We start from the raw sequence: 24,187 nt of genomic DNA on the forward strand, positions 1-24,187 counted from the left end.
CGCACCATAGCCGTCGTTTCTGATGTGATGGTGAGTAGGATGGGGGACAGGGAATTTTCAGCGGATCTTCGTTCTGGCTGCAGGCACAGGGGCCGGATCTCTAGGACCTGGTGGGGAAGGGGCGGCGAGGGGCGGAGGGTCGGAGCCAGGAGATTGCGACAGCGCGGCCTGGCGAAGGAAGGGTTTGAGGAGGCGGAGGCACCGAGCATCCCGGGTTGGGATGGGGGGCGAGGCTCGGGCCCGCAGCCCGTGGCACCCCCAGGCTTGGGAGGAACAGTTCAAGGCCGGCAGCTCCGGCTTTGAGACCGATCCAGGCCGTCGCTGATTGATGATCTCTTGAATTCTTTCACGGTAGCTGCCCACCCACTTCTGTACCAATTGCAGTGTTTTCTGTCTGTGAAGCCAGCTCTGTAAAGAGCTGAAGGAGTTGAATCTTCATGTTCTGTATGTTTCCCTCTAAGCACTGTACAAGATGTCAGCGATTGTTTGCTGATGTCTTGTTGCTGGCTCTAGTGCAGTGTCTGAGGCACACACAGGTTGAATTCCGCGCCGTGTCACACAGCATGTGAGAGTCACAGCTCTGAATTCAAATCTTGAGACTGTGTCCTGATTCTCATTGTGTCTGGAAGCTGCAGTGAGTGCAGGCTTGTAGACAGGGCCCAAAGAAGCAACGGCGTGGGCCCTTCTCTCTGAGCCCCGTAGGGAGGGAGGTCCCTTTCCTGCCCTCCTGAAGGAAGTAGTAGGAGTATATTCCAGGAAGGCTGCGTTAAATGAAGAGGTAGATACATCCAACTGCTGCTCAGAGATTTCTCCCTGTGGTGTGTTAGGCATTGTGATCAAATCATCGTATCTCATGGCTCCTTTTTCTTTCACAGCCTGGCTTTCTTGGGACTGTTCCTTTCCCAGACAGAACTGCATAGAAGAGGAAGGAGTAACCCTGGTCTCTGGCCATTGGAATCCCAGGTGAGTAGAACTTTGATTTCTTTGTTGTTGTTTTATGGCACTGCCAGCTCCCTTCTCCATTGGGAGGTCTGCTTTCCTAGCCTTATTCTTCATCCTCTGGTTTTGGCAAATGCCCATTCAGGCCCTTCAGCCATAGCTGCCTTCTCCCAGAAATGGGTTTCTTCTAAGGCTGAGGAATTTCCGGATGTCTGTATTTCACGTATTCTCTCCCTGGCTCATAGTAGTGCTTCATTTGGTCAATAGATCACCCAGGCTTATACTGTTTCAGGGCTGTGCTAGGTCCAGGGAAGACATAATTATAGTAACTGTAACGGTATGCATTAATTAAGTGCTTATTATATACCGGTTATTATGTTGAGGGCTTTCATTGCTGTATCCCTGGTGCCTGGAACAGTCCCTGGCAGATAGCTGCCTGTCAATAAATATTTGAATCAGCAAATCTATTTATATTTAATTTGCTCAGTAACTTTGTGAGTTCGATATTATTAGTCCCATGTTACAGATGAGAATGCTGAGGCTTAGAAAGGTGAAGAAACTTAGCAAGCATCCTTGGTCAGGAGCTATTGTAACCACGAGTCAGAGCCCTTGCACCTGCACTTCGCTCTGTGCTCTTGTCAGCCCAGACCTTTGCACAGGTGATTTATTTTCACACACGTCTTAGAGACTGTCCATGACAGCGTGATTTCATGGTGCCCGTCCCACACCTGCCACCTATGTTCTGTACAAGAGAACCTCTATTCTGGTGGGTAGACAAGAATCTATCCCATTTGTTTTATTTTCTTCATTTCCCTTTTTGTAATCAAAGATCACCTATTTGTAGACTCGTTTTCCCACCAGAATGCAACCACCGTAAGAGCAAGTGGCTTGTCCATCTTACTCACTGCTGTATCCCGGTGTGTGTTCTAGGGTCCAAGATGTGGTTAGACACTGAATGTATGTTTGTTAATGAACGAACCCCTGTATTTCTGGGTTAGTGCTGGGATGAATGAATAACAGCATTGATAATAGTTTATTAAGGATTTGCTATCGGCTGGTTACTGGGCTCTGAGCTTTGTTCAGATAGCTGTGCATGTGGATGTGTGTGAGAGAGAAAGCCTTAATTCACTCAACTCTGCAAGAAGTATAATCTTCATTTAACAGAAGCAAGAACAGACTCTTGCGGAAGTTTGTCACTCTTTGGTGTCAATGCAACTACCAAGTGGCTGACCCAGAATTTGAACCCACAAATATTGGAGTTTGACAGCTCCAATATTAAGAGAGAGACAAAAACTACAGCTTCCAAAACCTTGCTCCTCTTTTTGCTATCTGGATTAAAATGTCATAATTTACCTGTTTTCCTCAAACTTCAACCCCGGACTCGTGTTTGATTTCTCCTTCTTTTCATCCCCACGTGTAATTATTCATCTAGTCCTGTTATTTCTACCTTTGCAATGTCTCTGATTCCTGTGACCTCTTTATCCCACTGCCTTTGTCGCCAATTATTTCTGTCCTCCTCTCTCCCTTCAGTGTGAGCTCCACACGGTCAAGGGCTGTGTCTTTCTTTATAACCTAAGCACCTGACATATAGCAGAGTTTCAGTAAATGTGTGCTGTCTTCCCAGCTGGAATGTCAGCTGCTTGAGTGCAGAGTCCTCGTCTGCCCTGATCACCATCGTGATCACCCAGCGTGGTCTTTAGCATGTAATTTACTAAGCGAACCAACTGGGGAACGAAATCCGTTCTGCTCTGTAGCTGGGATCAAAGGACCCAGGATCCAGGAATCAGCAGGCTGAGTTCAGGTTAGTCCCATTCTCCCGTTTAAGTATTTATTGAGCACCTGCCTTGTGCCAGGAGCGGGCCACAGTCCCAGCCCTCCCCAAGCTCATGTTCTGGTGGGCGCAGAAAGACAGGAAACAAGAAAAGTAGACGAGAGGTTAGATGATAATTTCACCGAGAAAAATGAAGCAGGGAAGGGGCTCTGGGAGTGCTGGTGGTGGGACTTGCAATTTTAAGTAGGATGGTCAGGACAATGATTTCACTGAGAAGGAGGCGCTTGAGTGGGGACCCGAAGGAAGTGAGGGGCCTGTGGACATCTGGGGAAAGGGAACAGCAGCAAAGACCTTGAGGTGGGTGCGTGACTGGTCTGTTTGAAGAACAGAAAGGAGGCCAGAGAGCAGAACGAGGAAGAGGAAAGATAAGTAGGAAATTGCGTATTGGGAGGCCAGATAGTGTAAGGTCTTTTGGCCATCAAAAAGACTTCATTGAAGATTTTGAGTGAAGTGTAGGTTTTGGCCAGAAGAGTGACATGATTTTATTTATGTTTTAAAAAGATCACTCTGGCTGCCGTGTAGGAAATAGACTGTAGGGGGACAGGAGTAGAAGCAGAGAGACCAGTTAGGAGGCTGTTGCAGTCCTTCAGGTAAGCGATGATGGTGGTTTGGACAGTGGCGGTAAGAATAGATCTGATTCTGGCTATAATTTGAAGGGTTTTGCTGATGATTGGATATGGAGTATGAAAAAGAAACATCAAGGATTGCTCCAAAATATGTGGTCTGCCCATTTGAAAGAAGAGAAGGACCTCTAGAGGCAAATCTGGTGTTTGGTTTTGGGTTAAGTTTTTTTTTGAGTTTGGTTTGGTTAAGTTTGAGATGCCTTCTGGACATCCAAGTGGCGATGTCACGTTGGCGTTAAATCCTCAGCCTAGAGGTGCTATTTGAAGCCACAAGGCTGGATGTGTTCATCAGGGGAGTGAATGAGTAGAGAGGGTAGGACTTCATGGACTAAATCTTGAGGCAGTCCTAACTTTGAGAGCTCAGGGGTACAGGAGGGACCACAAGGAAATTTTGTACAACTTAGAAGCCCCTGGAACCCTGAAAATCAGACAGAGGAAGCTAGAGTATTTTAGCGTGTGCTACTTAGGTGTGGTCCCTGGAGCAGCCGTATCAGCATCCCCTGGAAACTTGTTAGAACTGCAGATTCTCGGGCCTCGCTGCAGAGGTAGTGGAATCAGAATCTTCGAGGCAGGGTCCAGCAGTCTGTTTTAACAGTCTCTCATGGTGATTTTTAAGCTGAGATTTGCACAGCGCAGTCCTGGAGGACCATGAAGAGCTGAGTTTAAATGGTTGGTGTGGAGGGCTTCTTACAGATCTGGCCTCTGCTCTGTGCTTCCTCTTTGTCCGCCGTGTAGGAGGTCAGCGTGTTGCCCAGTCTTCCACACTTGCTTCAGAGAGCAGTCCTAGTGCAGGGCAGTGCACGAACAGTGTGAGACGGAGAGGTGCTCGTCAGAGCGGGCCGTGCAAAGGTCTGAGACAGATGGTTAGAGGAGAGCCGGAGACTTGAGCCCCTGAAGCCAGACAATCCAGGGAGTATCTTAGAGTGGACATCGCAAGTGTGTGTATGTTTGTCTGAACTCGCCCTGTGGCTTGGATCTCAAGAGAAAACACGTCAGGCAAGGAGGGGAAAAGCTCAGGGTCAGTGTCTTTGTATTACCTACTGACCAACTCTGAGTTGGTTCGAAGAGTTCTGTTCATCTCTGTGCATCACATGCTGTTGATGGACTTTCTTATGTACGGCCAATGTGCCAGACCCGTGCAAGATGGAGAAATGCATAAAGGAAGGAGGGCTGATTCCCTTGATGATTTAGAGATCTTAACAGGCTAGGCTTTCTGAAAGGTGGTAATTTAAACAAAGTGTTGCTGGGTCCCAGAGTGATTGATTCAGTCTGGTGGCAGCAGGAGAAGGCTTCATTTACAAAAGGAATTTTTTTTTATTTTTTTTTTTTCCCCCAAAGCCCCAGTAGATAGTTGTATGTCATAGCTGCACATCCTTCTAGTTGTTGCATGTGGGACGTGGCCTCAGCATGGCCGGAGAAGCGGTGTGTCGGTGCGCGCCCGAGATCCGAACCCGGGCCTCCAGCAGCGGTGCGCACCCGAGATCCGAACCCGGGCCTCCAGCAGCGGAGCGCTAGCACTTAACCGCTAAGCCACGGGGCCGGCCCTACAAAAGGAATTCTTGAACTCAAGTCCGTGGGCTTAATGCAGTTGGTTCATGAACTTGCGTGGGGAAATAATGTATACTAGTTGAACTAAAATTAGCATTTCCTTCAGTTTCCTTTCATTATGAATGTAGGCAACAAACCACAATAGTATTAGCAGAACCTGTGACTGTTATCCATGTAAATCATAGATATTTTTATATCATATTGTAGTTGGTGTAGATGTTTCAGAATATTGGTTATGCTCTTTACTATTTTGAAATTACAGTCATTCATTCATTCTTGGTGTTTAATGTTTAATAAAGAAGCACATACGTGGTGTAATAGTTTTGAAGGTTGTGTTTCAGTATAATTAGCTTTTAAAATAGTCCTGTCTGTTTTATTCTATGCATTTAAAACAGTATTCTGAGTGGGAGTCCATAAGCATTGCCAGACTGCCAAAAGAGACCATGGAACAAAAAAGGTTACAAACTCTGATTTAGAAGACATTTGCTAGCCTATGTCCTGATTTTTAGAATCCTTGAGGACAGGGATGTGTTTATTTTCTGTCTTTGCAACCTCCACGGTATTGCATTAGTAATACTAATTTACACTTCAGGTTTTCCTTCACACGACTCACATCCCATATGTTTGTGGAGTCTCTGAACACTCCTGTAGGGCCCCGTGTCTCACTGTGAGACTTCTGCTGCTGGGCCCTCCCTGAAGACCCTTCACTGGCTGTCCCCGGCCGTCTGCGACTTTCTTGGCTCTCTGGACTCTGAGCCCCCCAGAGCAGGGACTATGCATACAGCTGCTCAGTAAATGTCCACTGAATGGATGGTATCCAGAGGGTGTGAACTGGGGGGCCCAGAAGAAAGAACTCAGATAAAGTCAGGTTCCCTCTTGAGCCCACAGGTCCCTGGAGCGTGGGAACCAAGCAGGTTCTGCGGAGCGGAGGGGGAGGCAGGTACTTCTGACCCCAGGTATCCATCTGACGCTCCTTGTCAGAGCTTGGAGAGTCTCGAGAATGAGGAACTGCTGGATCTTCTGCTTCTCCAGCTTAGGAAGATCAGAGAATAAATAAACTTGCTGCTGCTCTCGGAAAACCCAGCAGAGGAGACCATGGAGACTTTGCCCTCAAGGCCTGGGGAACGAGGTGAGAGTTTATGGAGGCTGTGGGGTGGGGGAGAATCTTAGCCGGGTGTGGAGAGAGAAGGAGTTAGGTGGATGAGGAATTGTGGCAGGTGACGGGAAACGGTCTCTAAAGCACAGACGTTCCTGAGGTCCAGGTAGATAGTTCGAGAGCACAGGCGGGCACCACCTCATCTCATGGCTTCTTTCTCTTCCTGCAGCTCTTCATTCGCAAGCCTCGGCCCTTTCCCCAGGTGGAGACAAGACCAACTTTCAGGTGGGTTGAGTCTTCTTTTCTCTCTAGAAACACTTAGGGCATCAGAGAGTCAACATATCTCCCTTCCTTGGGAAAAGGAAAAAGAGAAAAAAATGTACTGGGGGTGAGTAATTACATTACTCATTGCGTTTATCCACCAACAGCTGTGTGAGAGAGAGGATATGATCTTATTTTAGAAATGAAGAAATGAGTGGTGAGTCCTGGATTTGAGCCAGGTCAGTGTGACTCTGTAATTTGCCTCTCTGCTCTGCATGCTGCTGCCAGTAATAGTTTCATCTAAGGGCCTGAGCCCAAATTACGCAGAGAGGTAACCCCAAGTAACGAATTCTCTTTCTCTTGTTAAGTGAAATGAGCAGCTTTACGAGGCAAAGATAAGTTTTAAAGAAAAGCAAGGCTTTCTTAAAAGGTGTGCGAACCGGGGAAGTACACCTCAACCCGCTAGTTGATAGGCGAGCCCCCGCCTGGTCTTTGGGTGGCTGGGGGTTAAAGGCAAAAAGTGCAGGGTTTGCAAGGCTAAGGCTGAGTCCATTTCTGATTGGTCACCCTTCCCAGCTACAGTGTGTCTTGTGCCCGGGACTTTCTAGATGTCCTCACTGCAGGGAAAGGCTACTGCATTGTTCTCCGGCCACTGGAGACAGTCAAGATTAAAATGTAATTTTCTATTTCTGCCCATAGCTCAGCCTTGAGGTGGCCGTGGTAACCGTCATGTTGATTCTGGCCTCATGCTTATTTGTTTCTTTTATCACTCTGCCTGTGTTTTTCTCCTCATTGGGATGTTTCTCTACTTCATGTATAGATGTCATATTCTCCTTGTAATACACCCTACTAAAAATTACATCGTGAACAAAGTTAAAAGACAGCATATTGGGGGAAAAGAACGTTTCATCTATGCCAAAATTTTAATACTCTTATTTTTAAAAGAGAGGTTTGAATAAAACCCGAGCATTCTTGTTCAGGAAGGAAGGAAAAAAGAAACACAAATGGCCCATAATCATATGAAAAGATGGTCAGCCTCTCTTAGTAAAAGTGATACTGATTAAAACAAGGTGGGATTCTTTTTCTAGCCGATGGCCAGAGATTTGAATGATCAGCATTCACTGTTAGCCAGAGTATGGAGAAATGGGAACATCCACACAATTGCAAGGGGCATTTCGGCCTGTCTGGAAGTTCTACATACCTCTGCTCCAGTATTTCCCACTGCAAGAATTTATTCTAAATCAGAGCAAGTGTTCAAAGGATGACCATTGCAGCATCGTTCATAACAGTGCAAAAAAAACAAACCTCCATTGGATTGATGTTATATTGATGAATTATTATGGTTTCATTCATTCTTTTATCTAGATCCTGTGCTATTATCAAGTGAGATAAAGTGGATAAAAATGTTAGGACATGGAAAGATGCTCCCTCTCTCTCTCAGTGTATGCATGCATTTATGTTAACTTACTTTTCCTTTAAATTGAGAAAAAAAGAAATCAAAGCAATTGTAGGATTTTAAGTACATGTTTTTTTTCAGCATGAGAGATTATTTTATAAAACCTTCTCTTATGAAAAGAAATTCCAAAAAAAATTTTGAAAGTTTGAGTCCCTTTCTTTTACTAAATGCTTTAATTTTAAATATTATTGCTGAACTGCTTGCTGTGAGGGCTAAAGAAATCAGCACTCTTTTACGTCCCACCATCTCCTGATATTCTGTTGTTGTTATTATCATTACCTTCTGATTTGTCACCATTGATTCCCAGAGGTGAGCTGTCTCAGTTCTGTCTGTATAAGTTGTTGCTCGCCACCTGTCTTTTACCACAGTTTCTTTGTTTCTGACTTTATTTTGATTTATCTGTAGGTTGGCTTAATTTCATGCACACTTTGTTTTTTCCAAAGAAGACTTGTGGATGCTGTATCCACTGAGTTTTTGCTCAAGTGGCAAATTGTCTGGGCTTAAAATTCTTCATTCATACTTTCCAATCTTTGTATAAGTTACTTCATCTTCTGCTGGCGTTAAGTCTTGTGATGGTTGTTTTTCTCATGGCTTCTCCGTTCATCTTCTGGTGAGCAAAGTTTATTCTGGTCATTTTTTCCAGAAAGACCTGTTGTGTTTATACTTGACAACATCTTGGCTGAGTGTCATTTTGAAGGGTCACACTGTATTGCCCTTGCTTTGTGATCTTATGGCATTTAAGTAGTTCTTTTTCTGCCTGGATGTCTATTGTGACTATTATTTTATTCATTGGGTCCTCCTGGAACTTCTATTGTAAATGGTATAACTTTTAGATCTATCTTCCCTGTCCTTTAACTTTTCTTTTGTTCTCTTCTTTGAAATTCTCCATTGTGTTCCAGGAGCCTGCTCTGTTTTCCAGTTCACTGGCTTGTTCTTCCCGAGTGTTCATTCTACTGCTTAGTTCGAGATCTCTTGAGGTTTTTTTTTTTTCCCCCAATTATAGCAGTGATTTTTTTACAGTTCTAAGAACTCTGATTATTTTTTTTCTAGCAAGTTCTTCCCCTCTGCAAAACAAAAAAATCTAGTGAATGTAGCTTTTGAGTCCTGTGTTTTAAGACTGTCTTAACCTCTTCAGAAGCCACTGTGGTTCACTACTATGAGACCTTTCTCCTGCCTCACCCCACCTTCTAGCCACATAAAAGGGTTACCGTGGGACTACCACCAACATATTTTTGGATTGTCCACCTGACTATCTCATAGTATTAAGCCTGTGCAACTTGGCCATGTTAATAATACTAGCTTACATATATTTTATTGTGAACGTCAAAATAAAAATTTAATACAAGTCAGACAATACCAAGGTCTATACGAAAAAAATTAGGTTTCCCTTTCCAATTCTGTCCTCCCTAATATGCCCACCATTAACAAAAAGATGTGTATCCATCAACATCTTTGTCATGTGAAAATGTATATACATAGGTTGCTCCCTTTTTATTTTTATTTTTTTATTGAGGTCACATTGGTTTATAACATTATATAAATTTTAGATGTACGTCATTATATTTCGACTTCTGTATAGACTGCATCGTGTTCACCACCAGAAGTCTAGTTGCCATCTGTCACTGTACACATATGCCCCTTTACCCTTTTTGCCCTCCCCCCACCTCCTTCCCCTCTGGTAACCACCAATCTGTTCTCTGTATCTGTGTGTGTGTTTGTCTTCCACATATGAGTGAAATCATACAGTATTTGTCTTTCTCCGTCTGACTTAATTCCCTTAGCATAATACCGTCAAAGTCTGTCCATGTTGTCGCAAATGGCAAGATTTCATTTTTTTTATGGCTGAGTAGTATTCCATTGTGTATATATACCACATCTTCTTTATCCGTTCATCCGTTGATGGGCACTTATGTTGTTTCCAAGTCTTGGCTATTGTGAATAATGCTGCAGTGAACATAGGGGTGCATAAATCTTTTTGAATTAGTGTTTTTGTGTTCTTTGGATAAATACCCAGAAGTGTAATAGCTGGATCATATGGTATTTCTATTCTTAATTTTTTGAGGAATTTCCATGGTTTTCCATAGTGGCTGCACCAGTTTGCACTCCCAGTAGCAGTGTATGACAGTTCCCTTTTCTCCACATCCTCTCCAACACCTGTTCTTTCTTGTCTTTTTAATAATAGCCATTCTTGTGGATGTAAGGTGATATCTCATTGTTGCTCCCTTTTTTAAACAGAAATGGACAAGTGGATGTTTTACATGTAGTCCATATTTTACTACTATAAGATATTCCATTCAGATTATTACCAGTTTTAGCACTACGACCAGTACAGTGATAAATCTCCTTTCCTACGCACAGACACATATGTTCTCGTATTCTGTGCTTTAATCTTTAAATTCTATAGTATAGATTTCTAAATATTGCTGGGCCAAAAAGAATGCACTTCTTTCAAAATTTTTTAATATATTATTGTCAGACTATTTGAGAGAAAATCGTAGCAATTCATGCTGTTTCCACATACCTTCAACTCCAAGGATATATCAATACTAAATGTTTCTGCTGATCTGATGAGGGTGTGTGGCAAAGATCTCCCATTTTACTTTACAGTTCCCTGCATAGTAAGCTTGATGAGCATCTCTTTGTATGTTTCTTGGCTGTATTTGTTTTCTCATCTGTGAATTGCTTATGAAATGCTTTTGCCCATTTTTTCATTAATTCATTTCTTATCATATTTTTAGGAGTTCTTTCGATGGTAGGGTTGTTAACTCTCCTATCAAAAGTGTCACAGTTAGAGGAAGATGGGCATGGATGTTAGCCCAGGGCCAATCTTCCTCCACAAAAAGAGGAGGATTAGCAACAGATGTTAGCTCAGAGCTACTCTTCCTCACCCACATACACACAAAAAGTATCACGATTATTTTCTCTCAAACTTTCTGAATGGCGACTTGACCATAAAGAAGTTTAAAATTTGACATAGTGAAATGATTTGTTAGTTCCCTTTTGAAAATCTGGTTTCATATCTAGTTTCAAAAGACCATACCCATCCTAAGCTTAATGAAAAAAGCATCTAAATGATTTTTTAATATTTGTATTAAAAATTTTTCATCTCTAGTATGACTCATTTATTTTGGTAAATGACTCAAGGTTGACATTTAACTTCATTTTCTTCAAGATGGGTAGCTAATTATGATGATGCTATTTATTAAATTAATCATTCATTTGCAAGTCAACTGAAATACCATCCTTATCATTTATATATTTATTTTTATATTTATCTATGTATGTATATAGATATGTATAAAATATGTATGTATATTATACATGTGGGGAGAGATAAAGAAAGATAACAATCGATTCATCTTTTACATGATCTCCCTGTTCCTGCATTCTGTACTGTGGTCCTCTGAGTTACTTGAACATCTTCGGCATTGCTTATACTATTTATACTGAACACATACTTTTGAAATGAAAAATTATGAAGAAAAAATGAATAATGTTAGAATTAAAGTCTGGCTAAACTTAGTCATGATGTTCTTCAAACCAGGTGTGCTTTCTCATAATAGAACTTGAATACCTTTCTTCAGTCATTTGTGTGGTCGTTGATCTATTCACGTTTTCTTTCATTGGTGCGTTCAGCAAGTATTTCTTGCACGCCGGCTATGGGCCATACGTAATTCTAAGCACTGGTGATGTATCAGAGAACAGAACAGGACATCCCTGCCCTCGTGGGGCTGCCATTCTAGAGGAGGGAGACAGGTAGTAAATAACTTAAAAACAAGATAACTGCTCTCACATATTTTGAGGGACATGGGCAGGGTGAACTGTGAGAGTATCTACAATCATCTAAGCAAAATATGATGATGAGTCAGACTAGAGAGATGGAAGTAGAGATGGGGAGAAGTGGATAGATTTGAAGTGTATTTTGGCATAATAGCAGACTTTTTTATGAACTAGATGTGAGAAATGAGGAAAAGGGAAGAATCAATGATGACTAAGGTAGATAGTACTTGTGTTTAGCCTCATGGGGTTGATAGGAGAGAACTATTTGGGAGGAAAGACTCCATTCTGTTTTGGTGTTTTTTGCTTCATGATACCTTTTAGACCTCCAAGTGGTGGTTGGATAAGGCAGGACTCAGTGCAGAAGGCTGGACTGGATATAAAGATTTGGGAGTTGGTAGCTGGTCCACATCTGTTTAATTAATTGCCAAACCAACTGCCTCTGGCCTCAGCTTTCTCCCTCCTCACACTGCCTCTGGTCTTGGGATTGATCTAGGATTCTGCTGGGAAATGTGCTCTCTTGGTGGTACTCCTTCTCCAAAATGGGAATGTGGGTTCCTCTGGTCTGTGATCCTTCTGCTCTCATTTGGGCAGCCATATAGCAGAGTGGTTAGAGCATGGTTAGTCAGACCACCCGAGTTCAGTCCTGGCTCTACGCTTATTGGGTGTATGTTCTTGGATGAATGATACTCACTTTTCTGAGACCTCGTTTCTCTCATCTGTGAAATGGGGATAGCAATAGTAACTGCCTTATAAGTAGTTACTGACAATAGATAATAGAGCATTTCCGACATTCCGGGAAGTTCTCATTTTCTGTGAGTTCCATGAGGATTAAATGAGACAGGTCATGTAAAAATACTTAGCCTAGGGCCGGCCCGGTGGCGCAAGCGGTTAAGTGCACGCGCTCCGCTGTGGTGGCCTGGGGTTCGCAGGTTTGGATCCTGGGTGCGCACCGACGCACTGCTTGGCAAGCCATGCTGTGGCGGCGTCCCATATAAAGTGGAGGAAGATGGGCATGGATGTTAGCCCAGGGCCAGTCTTCCTCAGCAAAAAAAGAAAGAGAAGGATTGGCAGATGTTAGCACAGGGCTGATCTCCTCACAAAAAATAAATAAAAATAAAAATATATGAAAAAAAATACTTAGCCTAGTGCCCACCTCCTAGTAAAGTTGCTATAAATATAAGGTATTAATAATATCTACTTTATATCTTCTCATTTTCTGCTCCCCTGGTAACATACCTCTTGGCTTTCATAGGACAGTTGTTAAAGTATGATGCCTCTGGAACTAGGCTCTGTGTGTTCACGTTCTAGCTCTTTCTCATACTAGCTGTATGACCTTGGCCGAGTTATTTGACCTCCTGGTTTGGGGGTCCCCAAGACCACCCCATGTTTGGAGATTTGCTAGGACTCACGGGGCTCAGTGTGTATTTTACTCATGGCTAAGATTTCTCACAGCCACACACCTGGCTGTATCTGGCTTCCTCCAGACTTCATGTGCCTTTTCCCTCTGCTGATTTTGCTATTTTTTGTTTTCTTCTAACCATAATAAGTCTTAGCTATGAGTGTGACTGTGTACTGAGTCCTGTGAGTCCTCCAAGCGAATCAGAGAATTTGGGGATGGTCTTGGGGCATACCAACACAAGCCCCATCAAGGCAGAGTTGTGTCTTTCTTGCTTATCTCTCTAATTCCTGGGCCTAATAGTGTTTTGTAGGTACTGAATATTTCTTGAATGAGTAATAACATTGACATGCATGCACCAAACCTTACTAGCGCTATCTTGCCTTCCATCTTATTAAAAATATATCCATGAATTTTTTTTTAAACTGTGAAATACCTGTGGAATCACAACTCACTCTTTCTTGTAATACCTTGTCACAGGTATTCCAGGGACAGGCCAAAGGTAAAGTGTAATTCTAAAAGCCCTCATATACATTTGTCTCCCTCTCAAGAAAGCATGTCACAGTCTAAGTGAAGACAGTGATGATATAGGAATATAGTTGATTGCTATATTTCAGAGGATATAACTGCCATTTTCTCCTTGCTGAACTGGAGCAGTTTGCGTAAAAACTTGGGCCATGATTCATAACTGAGGCTGACACAGCACGACTGAAAACTCTGCAGTTTGAAGCGCCGTATTAGAGGTCTCCTCTGGGTGGAGGGTGGTTGCATAAACACACGTTGGCTGCTTCTGTCAAGTGCTGACATGGTAGCCCATAAAAGATGTGTCTATGGAGGGGATGGGGGGCTATGGCAGTAAAGGGCAGATTTGCCCAACTGCTGGTGGAGGGGAGAGGGGTGGTTGGTGAAGAACAGTCCTGGTGGCAAAGAATGGTTTTGGGGTGTGTGCAGATGTGGGCCCTCTAAAATTAGGCGCTATTGGAACTGTAAGTTGTCATGGTCTTTTTAGAGGAAGAGTCAATAATCTCAAGTTAGAGTCAACTTGTAAAATGCGCAGATCCTGTGATTCAACCGTACCAGGTCTAGGAAGTTGCCCTCAGAAGTGCTCACACCGAGCAAAGAATGTTCCTTGCTTTACTCTAGGTAATCGTGGAAGATCAGTGGGTTAGAATCGGAATGATTGGCACCAAACGTTAATAAAACCTGATCTGACTTGCCAAACTGAACACCATCTTGCTTTCTTGTCTACTTTTCTTAGTGATGCCAAGTAAGTTATAGCAAACTTACTTTTCATCTAGTGGGTGTTCGTGTTGATGGTGCTTCCCATTCTAGGAGCCATTGACCTTCGAGGACGTGGCTGTGGTCTTCACGGAGGAGGAGCTGGGGCTGCTGGACTCCGCCCAGAGGCAGCTGTACCGAGACGTGATGCTGGAGAACTTCAGGAACCTGGTCTCTGTGGGTGAGGGGAGCCTCTGGTTGATTGAAACTTAACTTATTGGAGTGTTCTGGTTCCCCAGAGAAGATATTTTTGGTGTTTGTACACAAGTTAAATCCTTTTTTTTTTTTTTGTGAGGAGATCAGCCCTGTGCTAACATCTGCCAATCCTCCTCTTTTTTTGCTGAGGAAGACTGGCCCTGGGCTAGCACCCGTGCCCATCTTCCTCCACTTTATATGGGACGCCGCCGCAGCATGGCCCGCCAAGCGGTGCGTCTGTGCGCGCCCAGGATCCAAACCGGCGAACCCTGGGCTGCCACAGCAGAGCGCGTGCACCCAACCGCTTGCGCCACCGGGCCGGCCCCAAGTTAAATCCTTTTTTTTATAGAACTGCTAGAAAGTAGTTGCATTTGGCCAGTCCCAAATCTTTTCCTGTCTGTCCTTCACAGGCCTGAAGGTCATGGGATTAGGGCTGCATTTTCAGATTCCTTTTTGCACCTCAAAAATGAGCCTAAGCCTTGCATTTCATGCATTTTCAGGACAACAACCTTTCCAACCTGATAAGGTACCCCATTTGGAAAAAGACAGAGAGACTTGGGTGACACAGAGAGACACTCCAAGAGATGCACATCCAGGTGAGAACCATGGAGCCTTGAGTCCTAGCTGGGCAGTGAGGGGATCAGCGTGACACAGAGGCCCAGTCCTCACCCTTGATCTTCCTGTGGATCCTGCTGGAATCATTGTAGCTGTTTGTTCTGCAACCTCCTTTCTACTGCTCAGTCCCCACCTTCTCATGGTTGCTTCATGCTTTTCAGAGAATGACATACCCGGAGCGAGTGAGGGATCTCTGGACTTGCCTCCCTCTGATCGAAAGAGTCAGGCTGTGTAAGACAAGCCAGTGACAGAGAGACTGTTCCAGAAGATTGAGAGTCCTCTGATGGATTTCTCACTGAACTCCAATATCCTATAAGTCCCTAATTGTAAACAGATTCATGTTACCTCAGCTCTAAAAGAAAAAAATAGCCTTCAAGGCCGGCCCTGTGGCATAGTGGTTGGGTTCAGCGCGCTCTGCTTCAGCAACCCGGGTTTGCAGGTTCGGATCCTGGGTGTAGATCTACACTACTTGTCACCCATGCTGTGGCGGCGACCCACATACAAAATAGAGGAAGATTGGCAACAGATGTTAGCTCAGGGTGACTCTTTCTCAGCAAAAAACCAAAAAAAAGATAAAAATAGCCAACAAAGAATTTCAGAATGTGTGGGCAAATTTTTAAAATCATCTGGAACTATGTGGTAAATATGCCAGTTTGATGGCTTGCAATCAGTAAGGGGGATAACTTGCTATTTTTATGTCTCTGTGCCTTACCAGTGTCATCTGGATTCCTGTTTAATATGCTCACAGAAGCCACAGACCCAGCTAATACATTTAGGGGATTTGGTACTAGGTTCCCTTCCCAAGTTCAGCTCACACATACCCACAGTTAAACCTACTCCGGGGGCCAGTGAGGAGAGAGCGTTAAGAGTGGGCTCTACAGCTAGACTTCCATGTTTGAATCCCCCCTCACCACTTTCTCACGGCATGGTGGGGTAACTTCACTAGTTACTTTCCCTGTCTGTGCCTTGGTTTCCTCATCTATAAAATGAAGATAATCATGGTTCCTACCTCAGTGTTATTCTGAGGGTTAAATAAGTTAATATGTATACATCGTTGGCACATAGGAAGTGTTACAATAGTGTTAGATGATATTATTATGATTATTATTATTATTAGCACCAATGGCATTACTAAGTGAAGAAGTGAATTTTCTCTGTAAAAATCTGTGCAGAATTTCTTTTTTGCTTGGTAACTATATGAAGCATAGTTTGTTACTAATAGATCATATTAACCTTTAGCTTCAAAGCTTATTAATAGGAGCCTCTTCCTTTTTTCAGACATAAAAATAAATGCCATGATAGTTATTACACATAAAGCTTAATTTTTCTCTAGGCCATTATTGGCTGAAGTCTGAAAGCCTGATATCCCTGAGCTGATCTTGTACTTGTTCTCATAAGTTGTCTTTAACCCCGTAGGAGACAAGAATGAAAAGGATTTGGAGTATATTCGAGAAAAGGAATTAAAACTCCTTTCCTACAGAGAGCTCTTTTACTGGAAAATCTGGGAACAGGTGGCCAGTGAATTAATGGGGAGTCAAAACCATAGTGTAAATCTTCAAGAGAAAGGTTTCCAGTTCTCGGAAGATGGTTCTCTCTGTCAAGGAGCATCTACTCAGGGTTCCCAGATTGAAAATGTCGTGGATAGTCTTCAAGGGGATGGGCCCATGAATTTAGAAAATCAAGAGCTTCCATCCTGGAAAGCTGTAAGGCCAGTCTCCATTCAAGTATCTTGGATGAAAGCCTTTGTGAATGAACCATGGAATGTTCTAGAAAGATGTAAAAAACTCAACATGGAAGATGCAATATATAAATGTGACTGGGATGATTATGGCTTCAGCTGGGTTTCATGTTGTCATGATGACCACAGATTACCTGAAAGAGAAACCCCATGTCATGGTGATAAATGCAGAACAGATTGCATTAAAAAGTCAGTACTTCATCATCCTAACCCTAGAGAGAATGACTTTGAAAGAAACGAATGTGGAAATGGCCTCAGGGACGATTCAAACCTTCCTACTCATCCCAGAGTACCCTTGAAAGAGAAACCCTATAAATATCATGAGTTTGGTAAAGGCTTGTGGCAGACTGCCTATCTTGAGAGACATCAAAGAATTCCTTCAGGAGAGAAGTCATTTAAAAGTGACGAGTGTGGTCGGGGCTTCAGGCAGAACATACTCAGTCCCAGGATCCACATGGGGGAGATGCCCTACAGATGCGATATGTGTGGGAAGGGCTTCAGGTATAGATCAGTTCTTCTTATTCATCAGGGAGTGCACACAGGAAAGAAACCCTACAAATGTGAGGAGTGTGGGAAGGCTTTCGGTCGGAGCTCCAACCTGCTTGTCCATCAGAGAGTCCACACAGGAGAGAAACCGTATAAATGCAGCGAATGTGGAAAAGGCTTCAGCTATAGCTCGGTGCTTCAGGTCCACCAGAGGCTGCACACGGGGGAGAAGCCCTACACGTGCAGCGAGTGTGGCAAGGGCTTCTACGCCAAGTCCGCACTCCATAAGCATCAGCACGTCCACCCGGGAGAAAAACCCTACAGCTGCGTCGACTGTGGGAAGGGCTTCAGTTGCAGCTCCCACCTCAGCAGTCATCAGAAAACGCACACAGGAGAGAAACCCTACCAGTGTGACAAGTGTGACAAGGGTTTCAGTCACAGCTCATACCTTCAGGCTCACCAGAGAGTTCACACAGGGCAGCGTCTCTATGAATGTGATGTGTGCGGGAAGAGTTTCAGTTACAGCTCAGGGCTCCTCATGCATCAGAGACTGCACACGGGGGAGAAACCCTACAAATGCGAATGTGGGAAGGGCTTCGGCCGAAGCTCAGACCTCCACGTCCATCAGCGGGTCCACACGGGGGAGAAACCCTATAAATGCATCGAGTGTGGGAAAGGCTTCCGGCGGAATTCAGACCTTCATAGTCACCAGAGGGTCCACACGGGAGAGAGGCCCTACATCTGTGATGTGTGTGGGAAGGGCTTTATTTATAGCTCCGACCTCCTCATCCATCAGAGGGTCCATACGGGAGAGAAACCCTATAAATGTGCCGAGTGTGGCAAAGGCTTCAGTTACAGCTCTGGGCTTCTCATCCACCAGAGGGTCCACACAGGTGAGAAACCCTACAAATGTGAAGAGTGTGGAAAGGGTTTCAGGTGCACCTCAAGCCTTCACAAACATCAGCGAGTCCACACGGGCAAGAGGCCCTATACGTGTGATCAGTGCGGCAAGGGATTCAGTTACGGCTCAAATCTTCGCACCCACCAGAGACTGCACACGGGAGAGAAACCCTACACATGTTATGAATGTGGAAAGGGCTTCAGATATGGTTCGGGTCTCCTCAGTCACAAGAGAGTGCACACTGGAGAGAAACCATATAGGTGTGATGTGTGTGGGAAGGGCTACAGTCAGAGCTCCCATCTTCAAGGTCATCAGAGGGTCCACACCGGTGAGAAACCATATAAATGTGAGGAGTGTGGGAAGGGCTTTGGTCGAAGCTCCTGTCTTCATGTCCATCAGAGAGTCCACACTGGGGAGAAGCCGTACAAGTGTGCAGAGTGTGGGAAAGGCTTCAGTTACAGCTCAGGGCTGCGGAATCATCAGAGAGTGCATTTAAGTGAAAAGCCTTATAAGTAGATGTGAGTTGAGGTCTCCAGGTAGAACTCAGAACTTTGGTTTCATCTGAGAGCCAACACGGGAGAAAAACTCTATGAATGTCTTTGTGCAGGAAGGGCTGTAATAGAGGCTGACATTTTCGTAGTCAGCGGCTGGTCTGCGTAGGAAGGAAAGCTCTGGAAGTTTGATCAATGGGGAAAGCACTTAGTCACAAACTTCAGTCTTCAAGAGTCTATTTGCAGCAGAATAGTCCTTAAAGACATGACACGGCAGTGGCTTCAGTAAAAATCATCGCCTTCATCAGAGTTGGCCTAGGAGGGAGCTTTGACAAATCATATGAGTAGTGAGAATATGAAAGGAGCACATTATGGACATGGATTCCTTGTGGGGGCGAAATACCTACGGATGGGACAAATGTAGGGAAAAAGTGTCACTAAAACCAATATTGTATGTATTTTTTAGAAGGTAGTTTTTATAAAAATTAAAAGATGGTAATGTTCATTGAGACAAGTCACTTTTAGAAGGCCAGGAACAGTGACAAGGAAAATCCTTCTCTGGGCGGGTCTGGGTAATGTCTCTCCATCACGTTTTCATCGTGTTTCTGTGGTTGTGGGTTGTCTCATGGAGGTAGACTGCTCTCAGAGAGAAGCTGTACTAAACTGCAAGAATATTTCATTTTCTCAAGTTTTAAAAACAAAATCTGATTGGGCTTTTCATTGGCCTTGCATTGAATTTAGATTTAATTTGGAAAGAACTTACATCTTTGAAATGCTGATTTTTTTTTTTTCCCCGTTTTGACGGTGCCATGTGTTTCCACTTACTGAAGTATTTTAAATGATCTCTCGGTAATATATTTTAGAGATTTAAAAAAATAGGTTCTGAATATTCTTAATTACATTTCTAGGAATTTTTTTTTATTGCCATCATGAATATAATATTTTTACCCTATTTCATTTCATAGGGGTTTTTTTTAAGTATAAGACAAACGTTAAAACATTTTCAAAAGGAGAAATACCATTTTAACTTGTCAAAATAGCAGTGATAAGACAGATTGAGCGAAGCCACGTCTGTGAGGATCTGTGGAAACACACCCTTATTGGTGAGAGTGAAAATAGTCTTTTTTGAAAGAATTTGTCAGTGTATTGAATTCAATTTGCATAACTTTTGAAGTGGCAACAAGTGTGTAGTTGTTTATACTTGGGATATAGTTGCAAATATGGGAAAAGTATGCCTAAGGATGAGTTTTGTAACATTTTCTTACAATAGCAAAAAAGAAAATGTTAATACTCCAGGTGTAATAAGTTAAGGCACATGTTTATGAGGGAAAACCACTAAAAATATTCAGATACACCTATGATGCTGTTGAAGGTTGCCCACGAGCTATTTAGTGAACCAAGAAAGTTGTAGAACAACAAGTATAGTATGACCCCATGTTGTTAATATGTTTTTATGTGAATGTATGTTTATAGAGAGAAAGAAAGAAGATGTGTGAAAGGTCGATATCATAACTCATCTCCAGGAGGTGGGATGGGGGTGTGTAATACATTCATGTCCTTTCACATATTTTACTTTTTAGCAAAGAGTATCAATTTTATATCAATAGTAAAGCTATTTTTTTTAAAAAACATAGTCTAATGGAACAATCCTTTATGGTCAAAGATCCATATTATAACCTCTATAATACCTTTGGCCTTTTCTACTGTTTCGTCAGCACCCAGTACCAAATATAAGGGATGCAAATGAACTGGAATTTGTGATTGAGATATTTCAGAGGCTGCATCATTTGTCCTGGCTGGTAGGAGGTGAGGCAGTCTGGGTCATTGGGAGGAGATTTGGTGCTTCCGTGCTGCCTTCTGGCCCTCTGGGACCAGGGAGCCCACAAAGCTGGCTTCGTAGAGGGCAGTGTGCTAGCATGTGCTCCCTCCAGGCTGACTTGTCCATCTGGGTGACTCAGGAGACCCGGGTGTGGCCTGCGCAGAGCTCCTCTCTGCTGCCTGGGGCTGCTAAACCAAGAGTCTAAGATTTAGGCATCTCAGGAAGGTGTGGAAGGGGCACTTAAATCTAAATAAATAGTTAAAGAGTATATGTAGAGGTCAGAAGCAAAGTGTTGATACCAAGGAATTGTTAGCTTTCAGAAAGAGACTTGAAAAAAAATCTACAGTATGTTATAGAATAGCAGCAGGGTCACTCCGTGATGGGGTGGATTTTATAGCCAAGAAACAAATGTAGACACACCTCAGACCTTCAAGGTTTGTGGGTGAAAAGTTTAACTCACTCAGTGGATTTCCAAAGGTGGACAGCGGAAGACCCAAGCATCCAGAAAGCTGGGGGCAGAGGACCTGCAGTGGGACAGTTCTATGGTAACAGAAGGGAAGCCAGTGTGACTGAAAGGCACCAAATGAAGGAGAAAGTGTAGGAGATGTGTTGAGAGGAGTAGAGGAATGTGGTGGATTACTGATGGCTACAGATTCTTTCCTTCTGTTGAGAGGTGAAGTCTAGTTCTCATTCCCTTGAATCAGGGCTGGCCTTGGTAACTCGAGTGACTAATAGAAGATGGCGGAAGTGATGGTGTGCCAGTTTCCAGGCCAAGGCCTTAAGGTCTAATAAAGTGTCTGCTTCCCGTCTTTTGGAACACTCACTCTTGGAGCTCTGAACTGCCACGTGAGGCTGACGGAGCCCAGCCATCCCCACCAAGGCACCAGGCATGTGTGTGAAGCCATCTTGGTCCCTCTAGACCACAGGGATCCCAATGGATGCCATGGAGAGCAGAAGATAACCCTGCTGAGCCCTACCTGAATTTCCCACCGGTCAAATCATGACACAGGGTAAAATGATAGTTGATATCAGCTGCTAAATTTGGGGGTCATTTGTTATGCAAATAGCAATAGATAACTAGAATGGTGGAGGACAAAATTACGCAGGAGTTTGTAGGTCCTGCAAGGAGTTTTTAAGCAAAGCAACAATCTGATTTCTGACTTGAAGGGAAAAAAATCACTGGCTAATGTGTGGAGAAGAATTTTGGAGAGACAAAACTAGAAACGTGAGAACAATTGGGAGGGTCTTGCAGGTCAGAGATGTCCAGGTGAGGGATGGCGGTGGCTGGGACTCTGGGGTAGCAGTGGAAATGGAGAGGAGTGGATGGGTGTGAGATATATATTTGAAGGCAAAACAGGACTTTCTAACAGATGAGATGTGGAGATTGAGGGAAAGGGTGGAATTGAGGGTGATTCATGAGATTTTGGCTTTAGCCTCTGGGTAGATGGCGGGGTCATTGACTGAGAGAGAAGACAAATTAAGTGCAGGTGAGGGCTTAGTTCCATGTTGGAATATTAACTTTACAATTCTTGGTATACATCCAAATAGAGATATCAGATAGCTAGTCTCCGTATTACAGCATCTTCTCTGCTCTTTTCCCAATCACTTCAACAATTGCGCCTATAATTAGCAATTAGGCATTCCCAAATAAAGTCAAATGGAAAAGCTTTGGGTATTTTCACAGTACCCATCTGGTGTTAGAATCTGGGCATTTAGCATTCTATAACACACAGCATCTGCTGGCTAACCCTATAAAAGTCTATCTGACATCAGGAACCGAAGACATAAACCCTATTAACAGAGGAGCCAGCTCTCTGCTCAAGACTGCTTCTTTGGGAAAAGGTGCAGGGTGGAGGTTCCATCAGTGGGAAGGTTCTCCTTAGGATGGTACCCACTGGCCTAAAGGAGTCTAAGATCTTAACTGTGAAGCTGAACTAAGCGTGGATGTGCCGAGGTTGTGGCAGGTTAACCAGTTGTGCCACAGTGGTCTGCTGACTGGACAGACCCTGTTCTCCAGGAAGTCAGGTCTGAAGTGGTGAATGAACTGATGGTACTATCTTATGAACCCCAGAAATCACTACCTGTCTGTTAGTGGCTAGGAGAGGAGGGCATGAAGAAGTGAGACTTCAGTCCGTACCCCCTACTTCAAGTTCTGAACTCTATCTCATGCATATCAGAAGATTCTTGGGGACCCAGGATGTGGTTCAAAACTCCTTGACTAATTGTTAACTTTAAAAAAAATCAAGATGCACAACAATTTAATATTGTCTCATTTGTGTGGAGGAACAAATATGTGTGCAGAGACATATATCTGTATATCTAGTCGTGTCGCTTAACGATGGGAGTATGTTCTGAGAAATGCTTCGTTAGGTGATTTTGTCATTGTGCAAACATCATAGAGTGTACTTACACAAACCTAGATGGTATAGCCTACTATACATCTAAGCTCTGTCGTACTAATCTTATGGGGCCACGGTCCTTTGTTGATCAAAACATTATGCAGAGCATGGCTGTACCTACAAACACTCACAGTAGACTTGGGGATTTGAGATGGGAAAGGAGACTTATTTTTGATTGTATACACATGTTTGTAACTTGGAATTCTTAGCTGTGCAATTGAAAAAAGAATCTAGCAGATAAAGAGACTCCTGTCTAAAAAATGATTTCAGTGCTCACAAGTATACAACCCTCAAAGTTGGCTCTGAGGTATTATTACAAAAGGCCACTGACGTCTGTTGGGACATTGGCATCGTGGTCGGTCGGTGAGGGAAGTACCTCTAGTCCCATCCAGCTGGTGCATGCCCGGTTCATCAGCTGCCAAAAGCCAGGAGATTATGGCCATCAGATGGCCTCACAGAGAACTTGTACCAAACAGGGTGTGTAGAAAACCATCTTAAACATATCCTTGTCCCAGATGCTGGAAACCTGTGGTCCTCTGTGGGACTGATTTTCTAGAAACCCAAGTCCAGAAGATCAATAGACTCTACCTTGGTTCTAGAGCGTCCGGGATCAGGGAAAGCACACAATTGTCCCAGATGGTGACGACATTACTGTGACAACGGTTCTGACAGAGGCAAATGCATTTCTCCCCACAAAAGTGCTGGGGACTTCAAAGAGTAAGTAGCTGATGGGGCTGCTTCTGGAGGTGATTTCAGATCACATAGTAACTGGCGATATGAGTCATGTTGATCTAGAACAGCGCCGTCCAATAGAAACACAATGCAGAACAATATGGGAGTTTAGTAAGCTGACTTATACCAAAAAGTTATCAATAACTTCCTTACACCAGCAGTCATGAGTTAGGAAATCAACTGGGAAGAGATACCATTCATAGTAGCAGCAGCGACAAAAAACCCTAAACATTCAACAAATTAGACTCCAAAAGGGCAGGGATTTTTGTCTCTTGTTCACTGCTGTATCTCCAGTGCTTAGGATGGTGCCTAGCACATAGTAGGTGCTCGAAAAATAACTATAACAATGGACACAGACAAAAATTCCTGTCTGTCATGCAGCTTAAATCCTAGTAGGGGGAGGTAGGCAGTAAACAAAATATGTAAGTAAATGATAGAGTATTTTAGAAAGTGTTAAGTACCAAGAGGAGAAAGGTAAGGTGGAGAAAGGTGGGTGGCGAAGTGGGAGGGGCTGTTGCAGTTGTAGATAGGAGTGTCACAGTAGACCTCGCTGAGAGGGACATTTGAGCAAAGGATAAAGATGAAGCAAACCTTGTGGCCCTC

General features: G+C 43.6%; 1 protein-coding gene across 3 annotated transcripts; it reads left to right on the top strand.

Annotated features, from left to right (window-relative positions):
* On the top strand, nucleotides 1-23,094 carry ZNF229 (zinc finger protein 229). Of its 3 annotated transcripts, none has more exons than XM_087421605.1 (7): nucleotides 1-30; nucleotides 876-963; nucleotides 5,823-6,070; nucleotides 6,267-6,322; nucleotides 14,263-14,389; nucleotides 14,904-14,999; nucleotides 16,435-23,094. In XM_087421605.1, exons 3-7 carry the CDS (start codon nucleotides 6,037-6,039, stop codon nucleotides 18,657-18,659), a joined length of 2,538 nt encoding a protein of 845 aa, XP_087277731.1. In that variant the 5' UTR covers nucleotides 1-30; nucleotides 876-963; nucleotides 5,823-6,036; the 3' UTR covers nucleotides 18,660-23,094. The 3 variants fall into 3 exon arrangements, with proteins under 3 accessions (XP_087277731.1, XP_087277730.1, XP_087277732.1); XM_087421604.1 differs by having other exon boundaries at nucleotides 5,830-6,070; XM_087421606.1 differs by lacking the exon at nucleotides 14,904-14,999 and having other exon boundaries at nucleotides 5,830-6,070.
* The last annotated feature ends 1,093 nt before the right edge of the window (nucleotides 23,095-24,187 follow it).

The sequence above is a fragment of the Ceratotherium simum genome, chromosome 33 (genome assembly GCF_057802395.1).
Source record: "Ceratotherium simum simum isolate JZ-2026a chromosome 33, ASM5780239v1, whole genome shotgun sequence".
Lineage (NCBI taxonomy): Eukaryota > Metazoa > Chordata > Mammalia > Perissodactyla > Rhinocerotidae > Ceratotherium > Ceratotherium simum.